General features: G+C 45.7%; 1 protein-coding gene across 1 annotated transcript; it reads right to left on the bottom strand.

Annotated features, from left to right (window-relative positions):
- Window positions 1–7,024: 7,024 nt before the first annotated feature.
- On the bottom strand, window positions 7,025–8,710 carry LOC311506846 (tripartite motif-containing protein 16-like; the record flags this gene model as incomplete). The annotated part of the gene is made up of 1 exon (XM_084570958.1): window positions 7,025–8,710. Exon 1 carries the CDS (start codon window positions 8,693–8,695, stop codon window positions 7,025–7,027), a length of 1,671 nt encoding a protein of 556 aa, XP_084427084.1. The 5' UTR covers window positions 8,696–8,710.
- Between the last annotated feature and the right edge of the window lie 6,336 nt (window positions 8,711–15,046).

Genomic DNA, 15,046 nt, shown 5'->3' with positions numbered 1-15,046 from the left:
GACATACACAGGATTATCTGAAACTTGTTCCCTGACCACGTATATCCTGTTCTCCCAGTAAGAGCGCAATTTGCCAGGTCCACCCCGCTCTCCTAGATTCCTGACCAACACCCTATCCCCTGGCTTCAGGACTACTCCCCTCACTTTCTGATCGTAATAGGACTTGCCCTTAGAACTGGATGACAGGCTGTTTTTGTTAGCAATACGATAAGCCTCTATCATTCTTTTACGCCACTTTTCAGCATACCCCTTGTGCGACACAGGGTCAGTCTGCTCGACCAAACCAAACAAGAGATCCACTGGAAGGCGGGGGTGACAACCAAAGAGCAAAAAATGTGGTGAATAACCAGTGGACTCATGGCGAGTACAGTTATACGCATGTATAACCTGTGGAAGATGATCTTTCCATGACTCCTTTTCTTTGTCTGTCAGGGTATGCAACATCTGCAACAACGTACGGTTAAAGCGTTCGGCGGGATTACCCTGGGGGTGGTACGGAGATGTTCGAGAGTGACCAACCCCCGAGAGCTGCCCAAGAGTCCGGAAGAGCTCGTTTTCAAATTCTCGCCCCTGATCGTGATGGAGCTTGTTGGGGAACCCAAAGCGGGGTATGAAATCATTATAGATTCGCTCGGCAGCCGTCCGACCAGCTTTGTTCTTGGTTGGGTAGGCCTGAGCGAACCGCGTAAAGTGGTCAACTACAACCAAGATGTACTCGTACCCCCCTTTACTCTTTTCAAGATGCAAGTAGTCAATACAAACTAGTTCAAGTGGCGAGTTGGATTTCAAGCTACTCATAGGCGCTCGCACATGAACTGTTGGTTTCTTTTGTTTTATGCAACAACATTTCTTAGTTACATAGTCCTCTATGCACCTCTTCATGTAGAACCTCTCTCTAGCGAGATGAAGTACCCTCTCTGTGCCCACATGGCCCATATGATCATGGAGATACTTCAGGACAACAGGCTGGTACCGGAGAGGTAAGACTAGCTGTTTCCTTTCTGGTGTTCGTCGATACAGAATTCCATTTTCGATTTGTAATCTATTCCACTCGCGGAAGAGCTTACAAGCAGGTCCTTTTAAAGACCTCCTGATCTCTTCAGTGAGTCTGGCATTGGACTCTTTGAGTCTGATGACCTCCTTTATTGTGGGGTCATCCCTTTGAGCCTGAATCAGTTCATCACGTTCGATTTCCCGGAGGGGTGCGCAAGGCTGCAGGATGACATCCTGAGAAGAAGCCAAAAGGGCAGCCACCCAAGCAATATCTTTCTGTTGGGCTACTCGCGTTCTCTCCCAAGCCGCGCTTACCACCTCCTGTGACAGTTCTTCCGTGCACACTGACGTGAGATGGTTAATGTCGAGAGGAACACGGGACAATGTATCAGCATCTATATTAGCCTTTCCCGGCCTGTACTTAATGCTAAACCGGAAGTCTGCCAGTGCCCCGACCCAGCGATGTCCGACAGCGTTGAGTTTAGCTGTGCTCATGATGTATGTAAGTGGGTTGTTGTCAGTGTAAATGGTGAAGTGTGGTGCGTAGAAAAGATAGTCCCTAAACTTTTCACACACTGCCCACTTAAGAGCCAGAAACTCCAACTTGCCACTGTGCAGGTGGTAGTTTCGCTCAGCAGGTGAAAGGGTCCGTGATCCGTAACCAATAACACGCAACTTTCCATCCTGTTGTTGGTAGAGAACAGCGCCCAGTCCCTGCTCGGATGCATCAGTGTGCAAGACGAAGGGCTGGTCAAAGTCCGGATATGCTAAAACTGGAGGATGAGTTAGCATATCGACCAGTTGCTCAAGTACCCTCTGATGTTCAGGAGTCCAGTCTATGGGCGCCCTAGATGGCATTTGGGGCCCCTTGGTCTTACTCTGACGACCGTGAGTGGGCCGCTCTGAAGACTTGCCCTTGAGTAGCTCGTACAGTGGCTGGGCTAGTCTTGAGAAGTTCTGTATGTACGAGCGATAGTAGCTAAGGAAGCCAAGGGCACGCCTAAGATCGCCTACAGTCCGTGGTGATTTGGCCTTCAGAGCCGAGACGGCCTCCAGATCTTTTGGGTCAATCCTGACACCCTCAGCGCTAACTAGCCGCCCAACATAACGAACCTCAGCTTTAAATAGCTCACACTTTTCAGGCCGGAGTTTCACCCCGTGGATTTGTAGAGCCTGGAGTACTTTACGGACCACCTCTACATGAGCCTCGAATGACTGTGAGTAACAAAGGATGTCATCCAGGTATGGTATGCAGCAGTCATCCCTCAGAGAGCCTAAGATCTCCTCCATGCTTCTCTGGAAAGCTGCGGGCGCGTTAGTAAGACCGAAAGGGATTCTCACCCATTCATATAGGCCCCAGGGTGTGATGAAGGCAGTGAGATGGCGTGAGCCTTCAGCCACAAAACCCTGGTGGTAGGTCTTACCTTGGTCAAGGATGCTGAACCAAGAGTATCCACCCAAGGTATCAAGCAAGTCACGTATCCGAGGCAGTGGGTGCCTGTCTGGCACTGTTTTCTGATTCAACAGACGGTAGTCTATGCATAGACGGAGCGACCCGTCCTTCTTCCGCACATGGGAGCTGCATAAGAGGACTTGGATTTTACTATCCATCCCTTCACAAGGAGGTCTTGAACATACTCTTTAACCTCCCGTAGCAGTGGCTTTGGTATGGAGGTGTATGCTCTCTGTACTGGTATATCATCTTTTAGATTAATCACCATTTGCAGATCGGGATTACAACCAATGTCATTTCCATCTCTCGCGAAAGCCCTGCACTCCTCAAACAACATCCTCCTGACAACTTCTTGTTGTTCCCCCTCCAAATGATCCAGGTTCACTGGAGGGTGCCACAAAGACGGAGCTGATTCAGCTGGCTCAACTGTTACTTCATCCACAGCTACACCAGATACGGGTTCATTTGTGGTTTCTGCATCCACAATCCGCCCAATAGGCTGTAAGGTGCCCAAGGCTGTCTTTCTTGTCAAGGTAATGTCATGCTTGGTGTCGTTACTCACAGCAATTGTGACATAGGGCTTAGCTTGATTCTGTATTTGCACTAACCCTGTCAAGACATCGAGCTGCTCTAGGGCCTGACTGCCTTCATCAGCCTCAAACAACATCAGACAATCAGCAGGGTTCATGGTTGATGGAACCCGGCACTTTACCCAGGAAACCTGTCCAGCAGGGATAACCACATCTCTTTCGCCCATCCTTAAGCGGCCTTGTGGCATGTTTGGCTCTACCGTCTGGATGAAGTTTACCATCACCTCGGCTTTCTCAGGGGGAAGACAGATGGAATTACAAAGCAACGTAACCAGAGTAGGTATCAACCGTTCTGGTTGCCCCTCAATAATCTGTTCCAGGACGTTAAAACCAATCAATGGTTTGTCCATAGGCAAAGTGCTTACAAGGACCGGAGTACTGATAGAGAGGCTGGGGTCCTCGCCCCCTGGTAAATTAATCATGATGGGAGTCCAGCCGTCAAATGGTATGGGCTCCCCATTGACCGCACACACTTTCAACTCATCCATCTCCTCAATGATCTCCGACAGTGGTCGCATGACCAAGTCAGGCAAGTATCTATCTTTCCAATCTCGACTTATGATACTAACTTGAGCACCTGTATCAAGTAATGCTTTCACCGCTAAGCCATTCAAATTACATTGTATAAGGGCTTTCTTTCCAATAAGCTTAGCAACTGCTCCACGTTTAGTGTGGAGTGACATAACACTAGACGGAGCAAGTGTCTCACCTTGCTGATGGTTAGCTACTTCTGGTGTAACTGACAAGGGAGAATCTGATTTGCTGTTGTCAAGGCTAGGTTGGGCCCTTACTTGCCTTAAGTGCTCACTCTGGGGCTCTTTCCTGGAATCGGTCACTGGGTGCCCCGCGGCAGAGACCGATTGGCGTTTCCCTGGTTCCTCGGTTTCTTTAAGCAGCCAACAGCCCGGTGACCCTCTTCCCCACAGATAAAACAATGACAACAATCGGGACGGTTCTGTTCAACACAGGTTGGACACCCAAAAGTCTTGTCTCTTCTACTTCTTGTCCGGTTATGTGAATATGGGTTCACTGGGTCTAATGGTTGTGAGAGGGTCTGTTGTCTCATCGCCTCCACCAGGCCAGTGAGCTCATTAACTCTGGCTGTAAGTTCTTTAATTGGGTCTGCCTTTGTTGTGTGAACTGCTCTATCTTGTGTACTGCACTCCTGGATGCTGTTAAGGTCAGACTGAGCGCTGTGTGCACTAGTTGTGTTCTGCCTACGAGAAGAACCTATCCTCTTTTGCCTCTCGCTTTCCTCGCTAGTGATCCTCATTATGTGACGCAGTATGGTTTCATCACTCACCTCTCCACTTGACAACAGAGGTTTTAACTCTCGCCGAATGTCACTGTGCTTATACCCTAGCCCCTGGTAGACTGAGTGTAAGAAGACATCCTGAACAGTCGCTGGGCTGTACTTTATACCTGCATCTGACAGTTTGGATGTGAAGAGGACCCGCTGCTTCAACCCTATCACACGGTAGAGGAACTGCTGCGGTGTCTCACTCTCGTCTTGTCTGGCGCACATTAACTCTTGAAATAATTCCGTACTATTTTTCTCTCTCAGGTGGGCTTGGAGAAACCCCTTCAGTTCTATGACGGTGAGATCATCCTTATTGATTAACATATCTTTGAAAGTCCCAGGTTTTATTATTCTGAGTACACCACGAACTATCTCTGTGTCAGGGAAGCCTTCTCTAATCCCTTCATCCATCTGCTTGCATATATTGTTGTAGCTAATGTCGGATGAATGATCACCAACCTGACCCCCTTGCACTTTGAACTCTCTTCTCTGGAGATAAGAAAGATCTCTCAGAGAGATTATCCCCTCACGGGTGGGCTGAGCTATAGGCTGCCCAGGTGGATTGGATCGGAGTGGGTCACTATGGGTGTTGTTAGCTTGAACTGGTAACCGTGTAGAATGTTGTGGTGATTGTTCAACAGGTACCATTATGCTCTGCCTAAGCCTTTTACCAAGCTCCTCATAGCTATTTAACATTTCCCGTAACTCAGTATTGGTGATATTGGAGATGGCTGTAGCTGATGTTCTCATAGGGCTAACTGTGGAAGCGTCACTGCATTTGCCATCGAACATAGAACTAGCTGGGCCAGCCTGACTAGCTGCACCTACAACTCGAGGCTGGTTAACCATGTTAGCTGTCGTAGTCACAGGGACAGTCTGTGGAGGACTAACACCAATGTCACCCGAGGGGTGAGCCGTATACACAGTTTGTGTAACTATCTGGGTAAGGTGTGAATCTGCATCCTCCCTATCATCAGGTACAGGCAGTGCATCTCGATTCTTAATCACATCATCAATGAAGTCCTTTAACATTAACAACTCCACCATTCCGCCGTCCTCTGTCTCAAGTAAGTGCTTACTGTACATAAAAGAACTGATGCGATCGAAGCAGCCCTCCTGATCTTCCTCACCGAGCTCCAGCTGATCCTGATCTGGCACTGGACCCACATTTTTGGCGACTTGATAGAGCTCTCCCGCCGACAAGGTGAGTAGGATTTTCCTAATGTCCCACACTAGGCTCTTCCTCCCTCTCTCGGCCATGGCTGTAGCTCCTCCTTGTCCCTCTCAATGGGCCACTCAGCACGGCAACGACTCAGTCTTTGCTCCAGATCGCTGCTCGTTCAGCCAACCTCAACTCCGGTCTTGGTCCCAGATGTCATGAGTGGATCAGCTCCAAACCAGAAGGTGGCGCCGATCCCGCACGAGCCCCCAAGATTTGTTACCGGTCCGTGGGTGGGACCGGGGTGACAAATATGTTGCCTGTGAAAGCAGTTATATAGCGGAGAAGTAAAGACAGGATGCGTCTTTGTTTCCTTCCAGAATGTGTCTGGGGGAGCGGCGGAAGGTGGGGCTCCCTTACCGTACCCCCGAACACCTGGAGCGATTACAAATGTTCCCCCCCACTGCTTTCAAAATAAAATGACCCACTTCTACAGGTTTCTTTACTTTTAAATGAAAATAAATACATACATTAACAAAAAGTGTCTCACGAACACATGAGTTTCATAAAAAATAACATTAATGTGGCCATTCCCTGTTAGGGGTGCCACATACATGAGGCCCCAGGTCTTGTGGAGAAGTATTGAAATGCACTTGTTGGTTAATACTTGCAATAATGTTGCTGGACAAATGACTAAAACTAATGAATTAATCAAACTTAATATTTCTGTTCAAGACTGAAACATCAGTTCAAATGGATTGTCTGTCATAGTCTTGTCATATTCCACTTCTTTTATCGTCTTCAAACACAGTTGGATCAAACATTTTAGTGACTCCGTGATAACCCTGATACACTCCAGTAAACTGAGACATCCATCATTGTTATAGATATTGTTATAGAAGTATTATAGATTTATATAGACGTAGTGGAGACACCTGTTTAAAGATGTTTAGAAATGGATTTGAATTGATTTAACCCTGACCTAAGATTTATCTGCAACCTTCTTTCTTAATTATTCTTTAACCTTAAACCATCTTATTCCATCCTCCCTGTCAGTATCACAAAGACCTCATTGAAACTCTGTTGTGTTTAAACTCTGTCAACTTTTATTAATTATTCAAGGAAACTTTATTAGAAGCACAAAAACCATCAACGAAGAATGTAGAAGAAAAAACCTTTAGATGCCCACGTAGAGACTAACATAAAGTCCATCCATATGTTTTAATGGTAGAATAAGCTGGTTATATTGAAGAAAACTCTTTACATCAATCAATATGTCCACATGATTAGATAAATTCAAGGCTCCAGGGAAAAACAAACCAACTCCAATACAACGATAGAACAAACAAATGCAAATAAGTTTTATATCAAAGTCAAAATCCTTGACTTTTATTCCTACTCACTAATTTAACTAGAACTAATAAAAGTTAAACACAAATGACAAAAACAGCAGCTTTATTCATCATGTGAAGCTTCAGCTTGAGACTAAAAGACACATTTTAACCAACTGTCCCTGAAGGGACTTCTGTCTATTTGACTTTAATCAACTCAGCAGTGGATCCACAACCAAGTAACCAAAGTCCAGCATAGAGAGGCTGAGTGAATGTGGTCTGGACTCTGTGGAGGAGAGTCATGGTTTCAGAGACGCTGTAGAAAGACAGAATACCTGCTCTGTGATCCAGGTACACTCCTACTCTGGAGGAAACAGGACCTGAGACATCAGTTGAGACTTTGTTGTGGAAAAATATATAACTGTTTGTGGAACAACGTAATGACCAAGATTTGTCATTCCTTCCAAATACACATTCATCTGAGCTCCCTGCTCTGCTGATATTCTTGTATGCGACTGCTACATAAACTCCTCCTCTCCACTCCACCTCCCAGTAACAACGTCCAGTCAGACTCTCTCTACTCAGGACCTGAGGATAAACAGTGAATCTGTCTGGATGATCAGAATAAGACTGTTGTTGATTCATAACTGTTACTTTTCTGTTCCCCTCAGATAATAACAGCAGTGTGTATGCTGTGTTTGGATCCAGTGTGATTTCACGTGAATATTTCAAGAATTCATCTCTGGTCTTTGGCTCTGGTTGTGGCAGTAAAACATCCACTTCAGTCACTGTCAGTGAGATGTTTGTCCATGTCTCTCTCAGAATGTCTTGTAGTTTCTCTCTGGTCTCTGTCACAGCTGCTTTCACGTCATCAAAGTTCCTCAGAGGAAGAATCTTGATGCTGGATGAGTGTGTAGACTCACTGGGTGGTGGCAGTGAGGGGTAGTTGTGTAGAAACTGGTTGTGATCCTCTGTGTTTAAGAGCTGCTTCAGCTCGGAGCCTTTCCTCTCCAGCTCAGTCATCTCCTGCTCCAGCTTCTCCTGAAGATCTTTGACTCGACTCTTTTCAGTTTCCTGCTGGGATCTGACCAGCTGCGTCACATCAGAGCTTGTTTTCTGGATGAGACGGATCATCTCAGCGAAGATGTCCTGACTGTCCTCCACTGTTTTATCAGCAGAGCCATTGATGGCCTTCAGCTCCTGTCCAAGCAGCTCCACATCTTTCTTTCTCTCCTGGATTCCCTGCAGGATTTTTTGTAGCATCACCTCCACCTCCTTCTGCTTCTCTCTCCTTTCTGCTGCAACTGGGACTGTTTCATGGCCTTTATGTTCATCCATTGTGCAGAGATAACAGATAGTCTGCTGATCAGTACGACAGAAAATCTTCATCACCTCATCATGACGAGAGCAGATGTTCTCCTGGAGCTTCTTGGAGGGCTCCACCAGCTTGTGTTTCTTTAATGGAGCTGCATCATAGTGAGGTTGGAGGTGTTTCTCACAGTAAGAGGCCAGACAGACCAGACAGGACTTGAAGGCTTTCAGCTTCCTCCCAGTGCAGACATCACAGGCCACATCTTCAGGTCCAGCATAGCAGTGATCAGCTGGAGCAGCTTGGAGTCCAGTCTTCTTCAGCTGCTCCACTAACTCTGCTAACATGGTGTTTTTCTCCAGGACAGGCCTCGGTGTGAAAGTCTTCCTGCACTGAGGGCAGCTGTAGATTCCCTTCTGGTCTTCTTCATCCCAGTGGCTTTTAATACAGTTCATGCAGTAGCTGTGTCCACAGTGAATAGACACAGGATCCTTCAGTAGATCCAGACAGATGGAACAAGAGAAGGTTTCTCTGTCCAGCTGAACTCCTTTCTCCTCCATTTCACCTCTGTGTCTACGACTGTGTGAGTTTCTGTTTGCTAGAAGTGAAACTTGTCTGAGCTCCGATGTACAGGAGAGGGAACAGGGAAACATGAGGAAATATGAGTGGAGCTGGTCCAGGAAGAGGGAGTGGAAGTAGTGGAATTTCCTGGAATTAGACGTTGACTAATTCCAGGGAGGATATGCAGGAAGCGCAGTGGGCTTCAAGTCGTTGTCGCTCCTGTCTCTGGCCAACAGACCGGGCATGAACCTGCTGCACTTTGTCCCTCTGGTCAGTTTTATATCATTTTGCAGTTTTAACGTGGTCGTGAGGCTTCATTGTAATAAATCCCCTTTTCACTCATTTTATTTGTTGTGCTTTTCGTCTTTGTTGTCGTGTTACATCTTTCTCTTTGCTTTTCGCTTTCTCTTTCTCTTTTGGTTCCTGTCATTTAGTGGTTGTTTCATGTTGTTTTCTTGACACTGGTTGTTTCATGTTGTTTTCTTGACACTGGTGTGCCGTTGAACATAAAATTACACTTTTTATTTCACAATATATTAAATGTGTAATATAAAAATAAAACTAGATAAATCTGTTTGTTTAAGTTTTTGGTTAATAACTTGATGTTTTCAATGAATTTATTTCTTCTTCCTGCTTTAAAATATCACATTTTCAAACATAACCCCTTACCCCAGGGTTTAGTTTTGCCTTAAGCAACAAATGTTTAATAAATAAATTGTCAAGTAGGGGTAGCGGGGAATGGAGTTTAGGACCCAAACGCAGGACTTAGTAGGCAGGATTAGGCGAAAATGGGGTTTTTAATTAACGAAAGACAAAGCTAACAAACCAAAAGTGCTGGCCAGGTGGCAGGAAATCCAAGAACTAAAAAACAAAAATCAGAAACACTATCAAAACTACGACGTGGCATGAAAGTCCTTGGCATGACAAAAACTATGGCATGAAACACTTGGCAGTGTGAAAAACTATGACATGGACAAGGCTGACAAACAGTATGACACAACAAGGAACAAAGGGGAAGGCAGGGCTATATATACACATGAGGAACAGAGGGGTGGCGAGACACAGGTGAAGCAAATCAAGAAATAACACAAGGTGAAACCAATGATCTAATCAAAAGGAAAACACAGAAGTAAAACAAACAGGAAATCCAGAACTTAGCAAAATAAAACAGGAAACAGAACAGAAACAAGAACAGAAAAACTAAACACTAACCATGATTATGAAAAAACCAAGAACTTAACAATGAACATACAATAAACAGAAAACCAAAGACACTAAACCATGACAGAAGACAGAAGAAACTAAACCATGAGTATGAAGACAGAAGAAACTAAACCATGACTATGAAAACCCAAGAAAGGAAGACATGAGGGAAGACATGACGGAAGACATGACAGAAAATGTGACAGAAAACATGACATAAATACATTTAAAGGAGTCCTAGAACACATTTTTTGACCATTAGGAATTGATCTTTGAGCCTAAATAATGGCATATGTAAATTTGTGGGGCTGAAAACGCCCCAGGAGCACTGCTAGAGAGCCTAATACAAGGTCATAAATAAGCCCTGCAATGAAACAGTTTGTTTTTCCCGCCCACTCAGCAAGTTCATGAATAATGAAATGAGCTGCGTGCTGATTGGCCAGTTTACCCAAAGGCTGATTGGCCCACATATCCTGAAAGCTGATTGGCCTAATCCACCGGGCTGAAGCTAGAGCCAAAGCCATCGATAGCTAACCGAACTACGTTTACTGCTGAGAAAGAAATTAGTCGAATTCGTCGGCGTTAGCAAACGCTATGCCAATTAGCAACACTAATTCTGCCCTGTATTTTTCGAGCCGGGCAAACTTAGTTTTCAATCCATATAATGACAACAGGTGATCGATTGCATTGCCACAAATGGTCCACAAACGGGGAAAAAACAGGGAAAAACATATCCTTAACCATAACCGGCCATTTGTCATACAAACTAGTCACAAAAACGCAAGACGTCAAACTGATAGCCGTAGAGATAGCTAGCCAAATCATATACAGATAGCTACTATGCCTAATAGCTGATACATTAGTCATTAACGACATAAACAAAACACACGAAATCCTAGCGTGATACTTACGGATGTCTGCTGTGGTGTCAAAATCGTTGGCACTGATCCTGGGTTTAATTTCAGGCGCTGTGCAAATCCGGCTTGATACTTTTTTTTAAATATATTTTTTGGGGGCTTTTTGTTGCCTTTATTATAGAGACAGCTGAAGATAGACAGGAGAGGGGGCAGAGAGAGTGCGGATAACACGCAGCAAAGAGCCACAGGTCGGACTCGAACCCTGGGCTGCTGCAGCAAGGACTCAACATCGGCATATGGGTCGCCAGCTCTACCCACTGAGCTATCCCGGCGACCCAGCCAGCTTGTTACTGTCCGAGGTTGGAGAAACACTCCGGGGTGAAGTGGGCAGAACAAACTACCAACCTCAGGTTGAAGCTCTGTGGAACGGGGTTGTAAATGAACATCAACCATTCCCGCTGACAGTGGAGTTCTTGGGGAAGTCTGTGTAGAGTCTTGACCTGCCCCAAACATCCTGGAACATTACACGCATAGTCCGACATACCGTATCCCTCTTGTCAGAAACTGCGGTTAGCTGTCGCTGGGGCTAGCTAGCTAACGCCTCCGCCCTTACAGTGGGCTGGAACATGCAAATGAGAGAGGGTGTATCCAAAAGGGCTGGGCGCCTATTACGTAATATCGGAGCTCTGTTCAGATTTGCCCATTTCAACACGGCCGTTTCTAGTTTTGAATTTGCATACGAAAGCAGGCTGGAGAAGGCGGTGAAGTTTTTGGTGTGGTCCTTAGACACCACTCGGAGCCTAAATTCAACAGGAACAACGTAAATGTGGTTTTGAATTCTAGGACTCCTTTAAATGATGAACACTTTTACTGATATTGTTCTAGTGTCCAATTTGAAGCAGGAAGACCCTCCATTTTTTTTTTCCTTAAATGAGGTCATTAAACATATAACACATAAAACTGTTGCTCTTTGAACAAAAGATCAGTTGTGAGGTTTCTCCTGCTTAAATTTGTACACAAGAACAAAATCGCCAAAAATGTTCCCTATTTTAAAAAGTATTTTTTCATTAGAAGTTTGATTCTTCAAGTCAACATCATACCCTAGGGTTAGGGTTAGGGTTAGGGTTCGCTCAATTAAATTTACTCCTCCTTGAACCGTCACCTTATTGTGGTGGAGGAGTTTGAGTGTCCTAATGAGCCTAGGAGCTATGCTGTCCGGGGCAATTTGCCCCTGGTAGGGTCTCCCAAGGCAGGGCCAGACAAAGAACGGTTCAGAAGACACTTTATGAAGAAAAACAAAAAGAGTTTGTGTACCCGTCCCGGAGGGTTACCAGGGCCCCACCCTGGAGCCAGGCCTGGGGCTGTGGCTCGTGGGCAAGCGCCTGGTGGCTGGGCCTTCTCCAATGGGGTCCGGCCGGGCCCAGCCCAAACGTGAGACATAGGCTCGCCTCCCTGTAGGCCCACCACCCGCAGGAGGAACATGAAGGGCCCAGTGCTGTGTGGATCGGGCAGCAGACCAAGGCGGGGGGCTTGGCAGTTTGATCCTCGGTTATGGAAGCTAGCTTCTGGAACATGGAATGTCACCTCTCTGGCGGGGAAGGAGTCGGAGCTTGTGGAAGAGGTTGAGGTCTGGAACCAAAGTCCTTGAGAGGGGTTGGACTCTCTTCCTTGCTGGAGTTGCTCCGGGTGAGAGGCGGAAGGCCGGGGTAGGCTTTTTGCTTGCCCCTGGACTATCTGCTTGTACGTTGGGGCTCTCCCGGGTGGACGAAAGGGTTGCTTCCCTGCGCCTTCGAGTCAGGGAATGGGTCCTTACATATGCGCGGAACAGCAGTTCAGAGTACCCTCCCTTTTTGGAGGCCCTAGGACGGACGCTGGATGGCGCCCTGACTGGGGACTCCAGATGGCAGGGGAAGACACCACGCAGACCTGGTAGGCCCAAACGAGTAGTGAGGGTCTGCTGGGAACGCCTAGGGGAAGAACCTGTCAAGATGGTCTTCAATTCCCACTTCCGCCAGAGCTTCAGCTGCGTCCCGGGAGTGGTGGGGGACATTGAGTCAGTCCGAATGGGCCATGTTCCGCTCCGCCATTGTGAAGGCGGCTGTAGCAAGTTGCGGCCGCAAGGTCACTGGTGCTGTTCGTGGCGGCAACCCACGAACCTGCTGGTGGACACCAGAGGTGAGGGGAGCCTTAAGTTAAGGTCTTTTTGTGGTCATTTTCCTTCATGTTTAGCTTCATCTTTGTGTCTTTGCTGATTCAGTCGTCAAGAGTTTGGACCAAACCTGTGACGATTCAAATATATACATAAAAAATTCTCTAAAAAATTCTTTCTCTCATTATTGTGGCATTTAGCAAATAGAAATAATTTTGGTAATCCTAACTGACCTAAAACAGGAGAGATTTAGTCTGATTTAACTTCAGACAGTGAGGAAAAAAGGTTTATGTGTCTTTTAACACAGTGTATGCAAACATCTGGTTTCAACTGTATATACGTATACGTATAAAACTCAAATTGTTCCTATGTTTCCTTTCAGGAAGCTCAGAAAAAAGATGAGAAGCTGCTGGAGTTTCCTCTGAAGCTGAGTTACATCCAGGCTGCAGCCAGGTCAGACATGCTTTCATGGTCACATATTAAATTTCCCATAATCCTCAGCAAGACTGGCAGTGGTACTTTGTGCTAGGGAGGGGTCGGTTAATGTTGCTGGGGGAGGAAGTATGGTGGAGCTATGAATATTTAACAAGGACTTCTGAACCAGGATTTGATTTCAGTTAGATGGGTGGAAATGTGGTGGGTTGGAAAAGTTTGTTTAATTGTTTATTTAGATAGGGACAGTGCATATTAATGCACATCAGTACACAATGTAAATATGCTAGAATTAGCACCATAGCTAGTAGCATCTATTGTCCCTAGGCAGATACAAGAAGAAGGAAGAAGATGGAAGTCAAAAGACAAGGAAGGAAGTCAAGATTCAGAAGTAGAGTCGGGTGTCATCAGCAATTGATGGAAAATATTGACAAGAGGAAGAACGTGAAAGAGGAATAGTAGAGGACCCAGAATGGATTTGGTGGGATCCCGCTGAAAAAGCTGGATGCTGATCTGCAGTATCTGACATCTCACACGCGCTCAGTAGAGGAAAGTGTCCAGAGAGACACTGAGTTGTTGTAGCAACTGGACAACTTCTTGCAGGTAACACACACACATTTCAGTTATTTAACGACGCCAATTAAACATCTGGTTTTGTGCAACTGCTTCGTCCAAAACAAAAATGCACAATTATCAGTGAAATAGTTCAGTTCAGTTCAATTTTATATATAATGTGTGAATAACAATACAAATTGTCTGAAGACGCTTTACAAAAACCCGGCCTGAAACCCCTGGAGCAATGGAAAAATTCCCTATTAACAGGAAGAAACCTTGAGCAGAACCCAGCTCATATGGAGGGACCCATCTGCCTAAGGCCAGCCAGGTAGAGACAGAAAAGAGAGAAGAGAACAGCAAGAAAACAAGCAGTTAACACTGCAGTTAACATGCTATACAGTAATAGTACAGAGCTGCATGACTCGTAGTAGATAAGAAGTTAGAGGACAAGAGCTATTTGCCAGAGAAAAGAAAGTGGAGGATGTGTGCTTGGTGCATCGTCCCCCAGCAGCCTAGGCCTATTGCAGCATAACTAAGGGATGGCTCTATCCAGCCCTAACTATAAGCTTGATCAAAAAGGAAAGTCTTAAACCTGACTTTAAAAGTAGAGAGGGTGTCTGCCTCCCGAACCCAAACTGGGAGCTGGTTCGACAGGAGAGGAGCCTGATAGCTGAAAGCTCTACCTCCCATTCTACTTTTTGAAATCCTAGGAACCACAAGTAGGCTTGCACTTTCAGACCAAAGTGATCTGTTGGGATGATCTGGTACAATGAGGTCTGTCAGATATGATGGAGCTAGGCCTTTGAGGGCCTTGTATGTAAGGAGGATTTAAAATCTAGAACAATTCTGTTCTAGATTTTAAAGGGAGCCAATGAAGAGAAGCTAAAACTGGAGTAACATGATCTCTCTTGTTTGCCGCAGCATTTTGAATCAATTGGAGGCTTTTTAAAGAGCTATTTGGAGCCAGACAGTAATGAATTACAGAAATCCAGTCTGGACCACACAAATGCATGAACTAGTTTTTCAGCATCACTCTGAGACAGGATGTTTTGACAATATTACATAGGTGAAAGAAGTCAGTCCTGGTTACTTGCTTTATGTGCGATTTAAAGGACATATGCTCGTCGGCTATAACACTGAGGTTTTTCACAGTA

Source organism: Chelon labrosus (assembly GCF_963514085.1).
Source record: "Chelon labrosus genome assembly, chromosome: 1".
NCBI lineage: Eukaryota > Metazoa > Chordata > Actinopteri > Mugiliformes > Mugilidae > Chelon > Chelon labrosus.
This window is presented reverse-complemented; position numbering and strand designations above follow the sequence as displayed.